Source organism: Colobus angolensis, unplaced genomic scaffold, assembly GCF_000951035.1.
Source record: "Colobus angolensis palliatus isolate OR3802 unplaced genomic scaffold, Cang.pa_1.0 Scaffold232, whole genome shotgun sequence".
Lineage (NCBI taxonomy): Eukaryota > Metazoa > Chordata > Mammalia > Primates > Cercopithecidae > Colobus > Colobus angolensis.
In genome coordinates this window covers 4,495,915-4,511,887 of record NW_012115511.1, presented here as the reverse complement: position 1 = coordinate 4,511,887, position 15,973 = coordinate 4,495,915, and the positions used below count along the sequence as shown (strand labels likewise).

At 37.6% G+C, this 15,973-nt stretch overlaps 1 protein-coding gene across 1 annotated transcript in view; it reads right to left on the bottom strand.

The window, feature by feature from the left end:
- The window catches only part of LOC105513603 (T-cell receptor gamma chain C region 1), a 117,797-nt gene that overhangs the window by 35,132 nt on the left and 66,692 nt on the right, over positions 1 to 15,973 (bottom strand). The window contains exon 4 of the mRNA XM_011944515.1: positions 15,755 to 15,810. Coding sequence (XP_011799905.1) covers positions 15,755 to 15,810 — 56 coding nt within the window. The remainder of the gene's footprint in view (positions 1 to 15,754; positions 15,811 to 15,973) is intronic.

Here is a 15,973-nt window from a genome sequence, read left to right as displayed (position 1 = left end):
GAATTCAGGCAGCCTGGCCAACAGAGTGAGAACCTGTCTCAGAAAAAAAAAAAAAAGAAGGCACAGATCTGATTATTAGGAAGCTGAGGTCCTTTTTTATACTTAGTATTCACTGAAGTGTGAATTACCTTTCACGTCCTCTAAGCATACCAACAAGGAGGCTGGAGTTAGAACTTATGTTAGAGCCCGTCTGCCTGGGGCACAGCCTGGCCCTGCCATTTATTGACTGTGTGACCATGAACAAGCTTCCTCATGTAACTCTATCTTAGCTTCCCCACCTTAATAAGTAAAAAGATCAACTACCTCATAGATTTGTAAAGATTAAATAAAATAATACACACAATGTGTGGCAAGTGACAGTCAATGAATGTTACTATTATATTATAATATATTGCCATATTATAAATAAATATAAATGATATAAACAAATAATAATAATAGTAATTATTATTCATTTCTTGTCTTGAATAAGTTCATTATGGTTTTTAGACATTTATCCTTTGTGAATTTGGGGTGGAACAAACATTTTAGGCAAATCTGTCTGCCAACTAACTATCTCAAGTATCTTAATGTAAATTCTTAATTTCGGAGTCAAACTCTTTTTTTTGCCATACACTTTGGGTGTTTTGGAGTGCTGTTTAAGAAGACTTTCCCCTCTCCAATATCACGGAAGTAGTTTTCATTTTCTTCTCATAGTCAGTTTCAAATTTTATTCCATGCTGATCCCGAGGTTAGGGTTTCTGGACTTCCATGAACTAATTTTTCAATCAGCCTCTTGTTCATTGACTCAGCACACGAGTGTACAAGATCAGGAGTGAATACAGCATGCAGAGAAGGTTGGAGACAGTGTGCCACTTTGGTGGGGAAAATGAAGGGCTAGGGAGTATCGTATTTACTCTAAATGTGGAAAGGATGTAGAAGGGTGAGAGGACAGTAACACATTCGTTTTAAATCTAATGTATAAAAATGTTTACTTTAAAAGGAGTCACTGGAGAAAACAGAAAACACACAATCACTTGTCATTTTTTCACCCACCTACCATACATGGAACATTTTATCTTTGTCTGCAGAAATACACAGACACATATAAATGAGTGTCATGCCTATTTGTATTATTACTCAGTAGAAAAAATGGTCAAAGGACATGAACAAATATGGCACATAATAATATAAAATAGACCTTAAACATAAAAAGATATTTATCTTCACTCACAGGAAGAAAAAAGCAAATTAAAAACACAATGTGATACTATTTTCACCTGTCAAATTAGCAAAGCCCCAACATTAAGCAGTACGCTCTCAGCTTCCACACACATTGTGGGAGAAGGGGTTAGGGCTATTTCTATGGAGGGCAAGTTGGCAGTACCTATCAGAATTACCAGTGTACATGTTCAAATGACATAAAACACTATTATTCATTTCAGCATTCTTTATAATAGCAAAAGATTGGAACTAAACCAAGACATTGATTAAAAGTATGTTCACCAGTGAAAAATACCTGTATTTAGCTGGGTACGGTGACTCACGCTTGTAAATCCAGGCCTTTGGGAAGCTGAGGTGGGCAGATCGCTTAAGGTTAGAAGTTCAAGACCAGCCTGGCCAATCTGGTGAAACCCTGTCTCTACTAAAAACACAAATATTAGTTGGGCATGTTGATGGGAGCTTGTAATCCCAGCTAATGGGGAGGCTGATTCAGGAGAATCTCTTGAACCCGGGAGGCAGATGTTGCAGTGAGCCGAGATCGCACCACTGCACTGCAGTTTGGGAGACTGAGTGAGACTGCATCCAGAAAAAAATAAAAAGAGAAAATACCTGTAGTGAAGTGTCCCTGTATACAGATATAAAAAGAGCTTAAGGATTTATAAATGAAAAGAGATGTGCAGAGAATAATATATGTTGTACACTCCCTGTGCAAGAAGGGTAAATCAGAATATATATATATATATATATGTACATGGATACTTATATATGTACATCCATATTTATCTAAATAAAAATTTGAGTGTTTTAGAACCATGTAAATGTTCAAATGTATTTATCTCACAATAGGATTAATAGGGTTATTCTATGAATATTATTTTTCAACACCACACCTATTTATTTTTCAGTGGAATCTGCTGTGTGAAAGGAAAAGGAAAACTCAGGACCCCAATTCACTATGCTATGTTTTAGAAAAAAAATAAGCCAAAAGCTGGCTCATGGGAGAAGCTGCCTTTCCTTTTGTGCCTAAACAGAGAGCTACAGATGAAAGGTCAAATAGCTCCAGAAGTAGCTACTCTATGTCCACTGTATCTTATGTAAAGTGCTGATTTAATGAGTGCAACATGAATACATAATTTGGCAGTTCCCCTGCCTGCTCCCTTGCTCTTGCAATGTGTGAATTGTTATACACTTCTTCTTTCCCCTCCAGCCAACTTTCCTTTTTTAAATATTGAGGCCCTCAAATTCATCTTTGGAGAAAGGCACAGACCATAGACTGTTTCTGGGATTCTGTGTTATTTTCTTCTGGGCATGCCCTTCATCTAGGCAAAATAAACTTCTAAGTTGATTGAGGCCTGTGTCAGATACTTTTTGGCTTATTACTGTCTCTAGAATAGAGCTACCAACAGTGCACGCCGATACTGTGGAGGGCTTGCGTGTGCCAGGTGCTATTAACTCACCTAATCCACATAACTGCAGGAAATGGGGCATTATAACTTCATTTTACATGAGGAGATTGTGGCACATAGAGCTCTTGGAACTCATCTGAGGTCACACAGATACTAAACACCATACCCAGGATTCCTGGGACCAGAGACCATGTGCTGAGCCTCTCCATCACGCTGCCTCTCTGGTGTTAGGGCAGCTCTCCTGGGGGTATTGTGAGGATCAGGAAACACGGTGTCTGAGGAACACTCTAGAGCTGAGCTCGCACGGTACGCTTCACAGGAGATGGTGTCCTGTTGCCACTGGAATGTTCTAAACCCACTTAATCTGGTGACTCTGGTGACATTTAAAACAGAAGCCACATGGGCTCCTGCATTTGGTTATGATTCCTCTTAGAAGATGTCACAGACACTATCTCAGGGAAAGAAATAGAAATGGGATGTTGGACCATTCTTACAACCAATACAGAATTCTATAGCCCAATTGCCATGAGGTTTCTTACCTTGGATTTTCAATTCGATATCATCCAATTAAAATACACATGCACAAAAGTCAACTTTTCATTGTTTTAAATTTATTTTGCCTATTACGAAAAACACACCACATAATTCAACTAGCAAAGAAGGCTGCTTCAGGGCGTGTCAAATGAAAGGCTTCCAGGCAGTTATCTGATTAAAGAACACTAAGGGAGGGACAAGGCTAGAAGCCGCGGACTGTCTACACATGGCAGTGGCTATTTGGGTTGGCTGGAGGAGCTGTGGAGAACATGGAGAGAGTGGTGCTGGAGACTGGCAAGGCTATTCATCATTGTCATCAGAGACTGAGGTTTTCCGTGTGCCCACTGGTTTGAAAACCATTCTACAACAATGATAGAATAGTACACACATGAGAACTGAAATAGCCCAAACCCAGAAAGAAAGCCCAACTAGATCCTCAGAAGACGCTTCTAGGGACAATAACTGATGAGGAAAAGATGGCGTCCTTGTGCCACCGTCTGTTACGGTCTCTCTCCATTGCAGCAGACAGCCGTTCTTCTAAGCAGACAGACGGCGATGATAGCAAAATAGACCTCACTCTTGACGAGCAGGAGGAAGTACATGTAATATGCAGAGGTGTTTGTGAGCTGCAGCAGTAGTACATCTAAGAGAAATTTCACATGTTCTTTTTACAGAATAAGACATATTAATGGGAAAGGGGTTCACAAATACTTATTTCTGAGGATTTACGTTGAAGTCATATTCTACCACCACCAAAACCTAAAAGTAAACATCTACTGCCACCACCACCACCAAGAGTGAGATAAGTCAGAGTTCAGCTTTCAAGTTGATTAACAACCTCTGCTAAATTCACATAGAACATTCTAAGCTATTAAAAAGTAAGGTTGCATTGTAGGAAAGCAAAGAAAGTGGTTAATCCAGATTCACTGATGTGTTAGGTGGTTGCGGCACACTCAGCTGTCTTTCCTAAATGTCTCTGATTATGGCTATGCTATTATTGGGTGATTGTATTTCATATTATTTGAGGTTTTGCAAGATATATATGCTGTCAAGGAGTAAGTAAAGACAGTGGAGGTGGACCACCAGTGGCTACTCAATAAGCTACAAGGCTGAGTTTCTGCCTGCAGAAATTTCCATTTTACATGTTTTGTCTTCATGATGTCAGAACTCCAGAAATATCAGTACTCGGTGTGGAAAAGTGATGTGTTCATAACTCCCGCCCTTTGTCAAGTGAGGTGTTACTGCCCCTCCTTGACTGGTGTGGCAGCTTAAGTCAGAGCCCCTTGGTACTGGAAATAGAAGAAAGTTGAGCAGGGCTAGAGCCAATGCTTCTAGTCACATTCTTTGTGCATATGTAGAGAGAAAAGGCCAGAAACAAGTACTCATTCTGCGTCTGCTAAATGAGATACCCTATGCTAGACATCTCACATTCATGCTCTTATCTCTTCAATAACTGTGAATCTGGTATAATTATTCGTGGTTGGGTAATTAAAAAAAATGTTACTCAGAAAATGTAGGTCACTTACACCTATTCATTAAAAGAGCTGGAGTGAAAGTCCACTCTGCAAAGCCCATGCACTCACCCATCCCCACATTATGTCCTTTTTGTTTCGGGTTCCCAGCTTTGTAATTTCTTGCTATCTGACTCTATTGCAGAAAAATAATAGAAAACTTACTAAGTACATAAACTCTTTGTTTGATGGCCTGATTTGAAATCCCAGACCTAGCTGTGTGACATGTATAGGGATTTTTATAACTATTTGCTTTAAAGGGACTATAAATTGGGAGAAAAAAATAATGTGCCATTTTATAGGGGTATTAAGAGATAACAAGAAAATGCAGAACACAGCCCAAGCCCTTCTATGTAAAAAGCACTTGATAAACACTAGTTTGTGTTATTAGCTACTAGCAAAGACCAAAGACTAAAGCAAAACAACTCAAGAAGCAACAGGGTATCATGATTTCCCCAGTCATTAAAACAAAAGACATGAGGCCGGGCACAGTGACCCACACCTGTAATCCCAACACTTTGGGAGGGCGAGGGGGCAGATCATGAGGTCAGGAATTTGAGGCCAGCCTGGCCAACATGGTGAAACCCTGACTCTACTAAAAATACAAAAATTAGCCGGGCATGGTGGCATGCGCCTATAGTCCCAGGAACTTGAGAAGCTGAGGCAGGAGAATCACTTGAAGCTGGGAGGCAGTGATTGTGGTGAGCTGAGATCGTGACTGTACAACAGCCTGGGTGACAGAGCAAGACTCTGTCTCAAAAAAAAAAAAAAGAAAAGAAAAGAAAAAAACACACATGGATGAATAAAATGATTTTTGAAATAGCCAAAAGCATATCACTTTACCCTCTAATTTACAGTCATCTCATAGCCCAAAGCGGTGGTTTGCTTTGTTAATACAACTCCTAGAAAATGAGGGACTCATTTAAAATATCACAAGGTCCCTTCTGCAGCATCCAACCTAACAAAATCCTTTCCCTGATTTTTCAAGCCAGAGAAGTTCAAAAGTTAAAATGATCAAGAGGAAGTAAAAAACACAGAAACTTACCATTTGCATCTTTTGAACAATTGTCTTTGGGATCCATTGTGATGACATCTAGAAGAATGAGAGTAAGTACTAGTCAATTATTCATGCCCATTATTTGTCAAGGTATGTGTGTATGTTTGTGTGTGTGTGTGTGTGTGTAATTACATGAATATTGATAAAACCTGTCAACAGAGAGGCAGGAGGACAGTTATTAAAAATATGAGCCCACAATCCCAGAAATAATTGGTCTAATTCTATGTGATTAGGTAGATCTAATTCATATATTATGTTTTTGCACATCAATATGTTGAAGTTCATGAAGAATACATTTTTTTCTTTTTTACCCCAACTAGAGTGTAGTATCCAAGATCATTTGGTTTCCCTTCTGTATTCATAGCTCCTAGCACAGTGTCTGCCACAAAGTATGTTTTTGATAAATACTTGTTCAGTGGAAAAATGAACAGAACAAGTGGCTACTTTACAGACTTTAACACACACTGCTGACATGAGATCAGCAAAAAGATTAATCTGGGTTTTTTTTTTTTTTTTTTGAGGCAGTGTCTCACTGTTGCCCAGACTGGAGTGGAGTATAGTGTGGTGTCATCATGGCTCACTGAAGCCTCAAACTGCCCAGGGTCAGGTGATCCTCCCATCTCAGCCTCTTGAGTAGCTGGGAGTACAGGCACATGTCAGCACGCCCAGCTAATGTTTGTAATGTTTTGTAGAGACAGGGTTTTGCCATGTTGCCCAGGCTGGTTCTGAACTCCTGGGATCAAGCAATCTTCCTGCCTTGTCCTCACAAAGTGCTGGGATTACAGGGATAAGACACCACACCCGGCCAAGAATTCTTTCAGTCCTAGAATCCACAACAGAATCTTACATGTTGAAGGAGTCTGACTTAGAAAAATTTCTCACCTAAGCAGAAAAAAGCAGTCATTCCTTTCCAAACCATGCATGTCTCCAATGTCCCTAGCAAGTACCCATGATTTTCTGGAGGTGTAGTGTTTCTGGACATAATAACAACAATGTTAAAAAAGCTAATATCTACCGGGTGCTCATTATTGTCTCAGGCACTATGTTAAATGCTTCCCATGCATTTTTTTTTTTAATTCCCCAATAACACTGAAGTGAGTTTTATTACGTATGGTCCCATGTTCTGAATGAGGAAATAAAGTTTAAAAAGTGCAGGCAACTTGCCGAGAGTCATATCAGTGAACAGCAGAGCCGGTATTCAGACAGTAGTCATAGGGGAAGAAAAGAAATTGGACATGTGAAAAGTTCTTATAGAAATAATCCACATAAATAGATAGAAAGTAATTTATAGAGACAATATAATGTCACCACTGTGTACTCTAAGAAAATCTCTTTGAGTATGTTAATTATTCTCAGCAAATGCTCGTTTTTATTACAGGAGCTCAGCATTTCAGTGCAATTCTTTCTGGGACGAGAAAGAGACGGGCCAAGTCACATTGATAGTTCTCTGAATAAAACCTGAGGTGAGAGTTGAATTTATCTGTGATGTTTAAAAAAAAAGGAAGACACAAACATGCAAACAAAGACAACATATTTTAAAGCAGAAGAAAACAGAGTCGCATAGGTGTTTGGGTTTATTATTTTTCTAGTAGATGTGTTCTTATCTATACAGATATGATTCTGGTGTGCAGTTTTATGCACTCACTGAGATCTTTATTTCATGTATTCTCAAAAATGGACTTGAGGCATAGGTTTTGGGTAAATCTCATGAATGCAAATGTTAGTTATCATGTCTGCATGCCCAAATATCTTTAAGGGCTGACTTTAATGGGTTTTCAATGTTTTTTTTCTTTTCCTTAGGTTAATTTTATTTATTAAAAGATAAATGAAAGTGACTATCACTTATTTCCATGCATTGATTGAGATAAAAAGAATAAAGTAACTATTCCCAGTAATAAAATCTGTAAGAGTATCCTGAGTTCTCTCTCTCTCTCTCTCAATCAAGGTTGGTTGGAAATGTGGACCAAATTAGTTTTATCTCCTTTAAAAGCACTTCATTGATTATATAATATAATCACTTCCATGTTATATTTTTAGCTTTCCTCAGAAAAACAAACTTCCAAGAAAGAGCATTAGAAATCTACTGTAGAATGACATTAAGAGACGTGTCCTCCTTAACGTAGTTGCCTTGAGAAGTGCATGAAAGACATTTTACTTTTAGGCTGGGCACAGTGACTGACGCCTATAATCCCAGCACGTGGCAGGCCAAGGCAGATGGATCACTTGAGGTCAGGAGTTCGAGACCAGCCTGGCCAACATGGTGAAACACCATCTCTACTAAAACTACGAAAATTAACCAGGTATGGTGGCAGACGTCTGTAATCCCAGCCAGTCAGGAGGCTGAGGTAAGAGAATCGCTTGAATCTGGGAGGTGGAAGTTGCGGTGAGCCGAGAAGGTGCCACAGCACTCCTGCCTGGGCAACAGGAGTGAAACTCTGTCTCAAAAAAAAAAAAAAAAGACATTTTACTTTTAGAATTTAGTGTAAAGGAAAACACATTATAAAACTGTAACTTGTTGCCTGTATAATATTCACTATCCTGGAACTTACTATACATTTTATTTTGCCCTAATCACTGGAAAAATCAGATCATGTAAGCACAGTGGTAAGACTACCCTCAGGCTTTGCACACTTGCCTCCCCTTTGTGTCTCGGCAAAGGAAATAGAAAATTGGAACCGTTTTTAGATAAACATCATTTTGTCAACAATGAACCCATCGTTTTTAGGTTAAACTTTGTGGGTAGCAAGATTGAGGTGAGTGACTCTGCCTGCTTCAATAGAACATTCCTGAAAGGCGTATATTTGTTCTTATTTCCAGATTAAGTAAAGTCATCAAGAGAGGGGAGAACTCTTTTTGAGAATTTACCACTTGCTTCGTTGCTAGATGCTTCCATGTATATTGTTTCCTTTAATCCATCTAACAACCCTAAAAACCAGCATGTGAATTTCTTATTTTGGATAATGGAACTGAGGCTGAGAAACTTTTAGTAACCTTTTCAATTTTGTTTTCTCCAAAACCCACACCATTTTAATTCTATAGAAAAGTAGCAGGGCATTTATGCTACCATTAAATGTAACACCAATTAAGAAAGATTTATGCTTGTTTTTCATTAATACTGAAAGGAAAAAATGCAGGATTCCCTTTCAAAGACGTGTTCTGAGAGAAGATATGTGTAAACACATACCTGTCTTTATTGGAGGAAAGATAATTTCTTGATCAACTCCATTTTTATTATTCTCATGTCTGACGATACATCTGTGCTCTTTATCCAGTGACTTTTCTGGCACCGTTAACCAGCTAAATTTCATGTATGTGTCGTTAGTCTTCACGGTGCTCCCCTCCTGGGATCCCAGAATCGTGTTGCTCTTCTTTTCTTGCCAATGTATCTTAATAACATCCGGGAAAAATTTCTCAAGAAGACAAAGGTATGTTCCAGCCTTGTGGAGGTTTGTTTCAGCAATGGAAGGAAGAAAAATAGTGGGCTTGGGGGAAACATCTGCATCAAGGTGTTTATCTATGGGGAGAAATGGAATATGAATTTAAAAGAATCATGAGAGAAACACACACATTGCACGGTTTGGAATGGCCTAGTACATAACAATAAAAAGAGACATTGCCACTGAGCTAGTTTCCACCAGGGCCTTTCATTCAGGATAGGCTGCACAGTACTTATTACTGTGCTTATTTTACAGATGTTGAAAAGAGGATCAAAAAGTTAAATAACTTGCCAAAAGTCACAGCTCTCAAGTGTGAGATGCTGGATGAAAACCTGGCCTTTGTTTATTCTGCATGTGCTGTGAGGGAGTGTGATTTTTAACTGCCTCCTACCAAGGCTTCCAGTGTTCATGAACGTATTTATTTTATTTTTTATCTCTTTTGTTTCATCATAGTGAAGCATGTTTTCAAGCTGGATGGCAGGGGAAAGGGGAAAAAGATCAGATAACTTCAATGATCTCTCTACAGATGACACTCTTTGGTTCTTTTCCCACTTCCGTTTCCCATCCTTTGTAACTTATGTTCTTTGGCCAAATAACACACATTCTCATGTTCCACAATTTTGTGTCCTCCCATTCTTCATTTCACTGATTCTGCGATGCACCATATTTATCTGATTATTTATCTTATTTCCCATATGAATAAATGTCACATTTTAAAAATCTTACTATTTATCTTATTTCCTATATGAAGAAATGTCCGTTTTTTGTTGGTTTTTTTTTTTTGGTTTTTTGTTTTGTTTTGTTTTGTTTTGAGACTGGGCTTTTTCTGTCACCCACGCTGGAATGCAGCAGCACAATCACGTCTCACTGCAGCCTCAACTTCCCAGGCTCAAGTGTTCCTCCTACCTCAGCCTCCGAAGTAGCTGGGACTACAGGCATGCACCACTATGTCTGGCTAATACTTGTATTTTGTAAAGACAAATTTCACCATGTTGAACAGGCTGGTGTCAAACTCCTACACTCAAGTCATCTGCCTGCCTCAGCCTCCCAAAGTGCGGGGATTATAGGTATGAGCCACCATGCCTAGCCATTTTGTTCACATTTTGTTCACTTTTTAACAATACACGGTCACTTGTTTTAATGAGAATCTACTTCCACGTGTATGTACTGTCTATCAAGTTGACCATGTAGCTTCAATGTGTATACCATGAGCAGTCCTCTTAGTTAATATCTATCTTTATATAACATCTCAATTTCACATCTGCACCCTCCAAGTTTTGGGGTGGAGCAGTATTTACAGCTGTACTTCCAGATTATTCACCATCTCTTGAATTTAGAAACAAAATGGCAACATTTCCAAAACTCTTATTAAACATTTGTATTGATTATTTTCAAAAATACTCTTGTGTTAATCTTACCCAGTAATACACTTATCAGAATTGTATGTATTCCCCTACCTTTTTCTCCTACATTTGGGGACAAAATTTTAACCTGTGCTCCTTTCCAGGTAATTACAGGCCTTTTTCCTTCTCCTTTCCTTGGAGCTTTGATCATCTGTATTTATTTAATGGTCAAGTTCAAATAAGACACTAGGAATGGAGAACACGTTTGCAAATCCTAGCTCTGTGATAGGGACACCTACATACTAAATTTATATAGATAGAAAGAAAGTGCCAGAACATAAAATGAGGCTTTCTTTCCCAAAATTTTCTCTCACAACATGGTGGGGAGGGTGTGCCTTATGGGTGGTACAGTCTTTGTGTAACCTCTCATATTAAAAAATCTTCTTCAAATACTCTGCTTTGATCCAGAAGGACTAACTGGACGAGATAGCAACATGAAATGAACTCAGTAAATGCTAGTTTGGGGCGATAGCACTGGTAAAAGGAAAGAAAAAGCAAAGAAATGTATCATGAATTTGGTCATTATTACTTGGGGCTAAGGTCCCAGTAGTTTTTACTTACTTCATACAAATGTAGAATAACAAAAAAAATCGGAAAAAAATAATTTCCTTTTATTTCATGAGTGGATAATTGTTTCTCAGAATAAAATATTCAGGGACACCATCATATGAGGAATCCAAAATGGACACTGAGAACTGAGATGCCTTAGAAAGTTGCTCTAAGGTAATTGCTTTAGATGCATGTGAAGCATCAAAACAAAATATTTAATGAAATATAAGGGCAACAAAGCCAATATTTCTCAACTGATATTGGTATTGACATAATCTTTAACTTTGTAGGTATGATTCAGTTAAGAAATTAACGTTATAAGTAGACATTTGACTATTTTATCTGTATCCCTATAAATTTACATATTCAAGTTGGGGGAGGGGAAAATACGTATTTTCTTAAACTTGTATAAATTTTCTCTGGAAAATGAAAAATCACCTTGTATTCAGGCAGATCATACAGAGATAATACATAAAACATTCTAGTTACTTTTAGAAGCAGGTACAATTAGTTTTTTAGACATAGAAAGCATTTTACAAATAGTGATATGAGCTGTTGAATAGATGGGGGTTGATACATTTATCTATACTCTTGAGTGTATAAAGATCTCTCATGGGTAGTAACTTGAATTCTGGAAGAGGAATTAATATTTCTGTCACCTACCAAGTGCCACACATTCTGGTGGGTAATTTCCATATTTAATTTCATTTAATATATAAAACATTCCCTCAAGATAAATAATCTCCATTACTTTCATTGTACAGATCAACTTGAAATCAAACTTTCAACTTTGCTCTGTTTTGCAAAATATTAAGGAAATTTGAAAAGAATGTTTATGAAGTAGTGTGAAGTGAAAAAGCCAGATCTATTATTGCGTGTCTAGTATGATTCCAATTTTGTAAAGCAAACAAACAAAAAGCATAGAAAAAATGTTTAAATAAAAGTTAACAGATAATGTGATGAGGGTCAATATCAAATTAGAATTTTTTGTTTATTTTTGTGTTTTCCAATTTTTCTCTAATGAATCAGCATTTTTATAATTTGAATACTTGGTGAATCAAAATACACTTCCTAAAGGGCAGTTACATAGAAAGTGGCAGCCCCAGGAGTCATCGAGAAACAAAGTCCATACACTTTCCTGCAGCACACTTTCCTGAAAGATCACTTCTCAGAAAATTACAAATTATGACTTTGATTGCTACCATTCACATTAAGTCAACTGGATGAAAGAGAATCGGAAGGTCACTTTTTAACTTAAAAGTTAATTTTATCATACGATCTCAACCACTAAAGAAATAAAAATATAAAACTGCTTTCATTTTTTTCAATGCTTTCTCAACTTTGTGAAAATTCTCTGAAAACTTTCATTTCAGTGGATCTAACAGACCAAGAGTATCTTTATGAGATGTTTTCTCTCATGCAGGCAAAATTACATCTTTAAGCTTAAGCTAACAAATAATAAACAAACTCATTGGACCAATTTAAATGACAAACGCAGTTTATGTCACTTTTAAATATGGTCACACCATGAAATATTTTGACATTTGACAGTAATCATTCTTTGGTCAAATTATCAAATATTTCATCTTTCAGTGACCAAATGAGGAGGGTAGCTGAATTTTTTTTTTTTTTTACTTTGTTTACTTTTTTCCATTGGTTATTTTTAGAATTGAAGAAATAAAATCTCTAAACTAAACTTGTTCAGGAAACTTTCAACAGAGAGATACCAGTGGAACATAAGGCCTCCACCCTTTAGAGATTTGCAGTTGGTCTAAGCTCCTTAATAATGTCTCCCATGCTAGGGCAGGAAAAGTTCTGACTCTCATGGCATGAACCAAGTCACCTGACCTCTCTGGAGATTTCACCATGATTAGTGACCAAAGCAGGAGGGAATCCTAGAATTCTGAGCCAGCTCCTGCCTGCCTCCCATCCCTTCTCTACATTGCAAAATTTAAAGAAAACTTACCTGTAATGATGAGCTTTGTTCCGGGACCAAATAGCTTGATTTTTTTTTGCCAAACTGTTGCCCACCACCTGAGAAGCCTTTACAAGAATTTCCCTTTGTGTTTGTCTTAAAATTGTGCCAGCATTTTTTTCAATATTTACATAAAGACATAAAAATTGGCTGACATTAAGTCAAGACAAAGGTCAAACAAAATCATAATAGTTCTGAATGCAGTCAGGAATTTAAGAACTGACCTCATGCTGCCCTGGGCACTTTAGGTTATGTACATTCTCTCCTTGTATCACATATGTTAGAGAGTCTGATTTTAACTTTTCTCATGATTTTACCTGAATCTTCTAAATATTCCCTAAAGAGTTTTCATGTATACAATTTGTCTTAAGTATAATTTAGAGTTAATATTTCCTTAATTTTCAAAGATAGACAATAATAGGATTCTTATGTTTGACATTCAGTAAATAGATATTCAATATGATTTATAGATATTTTGTGATTCATATATATGGAGGGATGGGTATCTAGATTGATTCTAATGTAACTTCTTTTTGGTCGGGCACGGTTGCTCACGCCTGTAATCCTAGCACTTTGGGAGGCTGAGGCAGGTGGATCACTTGCGCTCAGAGATTCAAAACCAGCCTGGCTAACTTGGTGAAACCCCGTCTCTACTAAAAATACAAAAAAAAAAAAAAAAATTAGTTGGGCTTGGTGGCAGGTGCCTGTAATCCTAGCTACTCAGGAGGTGGAAGCAGAAGAATCTCTTGAACCTGGGAAGCAGAGGCTGCAGTGAGCAGAGATGGTGCCACTACACTCCAGCTGGGTGACAGAGCGAGACTCCATCTCAAAAAAATAAAAATAAAAATAAATAGAGTAACTGCTTTTTAGAATCCAGTTCTCATTGATAGAATATCAGATAAGTTGTTACAAAATATGAATTATTGATGATGATTCATTGCTGAAGGACTGCTCCTTTTGACTTGAAAATACCCTTACAGTTTCATTGAATTAAATCGTGTACTACTCCACAGAGAATCTGAGGCAGCTCTGAGTTACGCAACTTAGCACTGCAATACAGCATAGCTGCAATAGCTCCTTTATCAGTTTCAACATATCTAGCAAATTTGATGCCAATACAGAAAGGCAACTGAGTGGAATGATGTCAAAACGACTCATTCTATAGAAATACCCTAAAAATTATATTTTGAATGTTTAATGCATGCATATTCCATATGACTTTTTGGAGGAGAGAGAGGTCATTTCAGTGCCATAATTAGAAGTAGAAGAATTATATTAATACGCAAATAGTAATACAAATTGGAAGTTGGTACTAGAAAAATAGTCAACTAAAAAGTCCATTCATAGGGTCAAGCTACAGAAGAAGAAATATTCAAAGTATAAAACTATGACTTAATAATGCTAAATATCACATAAGGGTCCAGACCAGGCACTTGGAAACAGATAGACTTAGCTAGATCCCAGTTGTTGCCACAGTGACTAATCATGTGACTTTAAGAAAGTAACTGCTCTTCTCTGGGCCTCAGTTTCCTCATCTGAGAAATGGGACTAAGAGGACCTCCTGCATAGGTCTGATGAGGAAGGGGATAAAGCACTGAAACTATTTAGCATGGTGTCTGGCTTTCAATAACCTTTACTAATGTTAATTTTCTCCTTAAAGGGACAATTTCGGGTCATTTTATCAAATCCTCCCACCAAACACAATACATAGATCTTATAAGCAATAACTGCTACATAAATTAAGAAAGAAAACGAGCTCATGAACCCAAGACCTTCTGCTTCTCCGGCAGCCACAGGTCAAAGAACATGGGCAGGGCCCAACTAAGCCAGAATCTAGAATACTTATCTGCCAGACTGGCAGCTTTTGAGTGTTGAGACTGTGCTTCTTTGCCCTTTTATCTCCAGCATTCAGAACAAAAACTGTTTTCAGTAACTATTTGCTGAGAGGATGAATGAAGAAATGAAGATGTAAAATCAGGAAGACTCTTTTCATTGACCTTGGAGCTGTCATGGTTGGTTGAACTTACAAATTCTATTAAACTGGGCCATTTCCAGGTGATATAATAAGAGTCCCAGTAGCATAAATTTTGACTGACTTCAGCCTCCCTCAAAGAAACTAGAGCACTAATAAGTGGGATGTATCGACGTTCTATGGTAATTCACTATAAGAAGCAATTTTTTCTGTACTGTTTCTCAGGATGAGATCAAAATCAATAACATGGATTTGGCAGGCTAGCAGAAGAAGGAAGAACTATGTTGTATCTCCAAATACAGAGAAGAAGTAATTAATAAAATTCCATTTTTATGTCTCTCGCTTAAAAGACCTACAAAAAATTATCTTAGACCAAGGACTGGCAGCAATGGTTTATAGACATGGTCCTCAAAACATTTTAATTTCTCTCCAGAGTCTACCGTGTGTGTGTGTGTGTGTGTTAGGTGTGTGTGTGTGTGTTAGTGTGTGTGTATTCTGAAAGTAGAATGTTAATCCACTTACAGACAGGGAAGGGAAGATATCATGTACAAAATCATTTTGTTTCCATATCCAGCTAACCTGAAATATTGCTGTTCCTATGCTGAGGCCAGGGATGTGACAGATTCAGATAAGGTTGATCATTGTTTTCTAAAAAGTATCTATCCGTTTTTCATTACTGGGATAACAACAGAAAAAAAGTTACTTACCAGGCGAAGTTACTATGAGCTTAGTCCCTTCAGCAAATACCTTGATCCAACCAGTGCTATCACACTGGTCTAAGCTTCTACAAAAATCTTAGCCTTCTGATCCTCATGACATGACTAGCAATCCAACAACTTTGAACTAGTAATTTGATCTTCTGGCTTTTTTGGAAGTCCTTGAATATAGGTTTTGTGACATCTGATAGTTTGTACTTTTTCCTCATA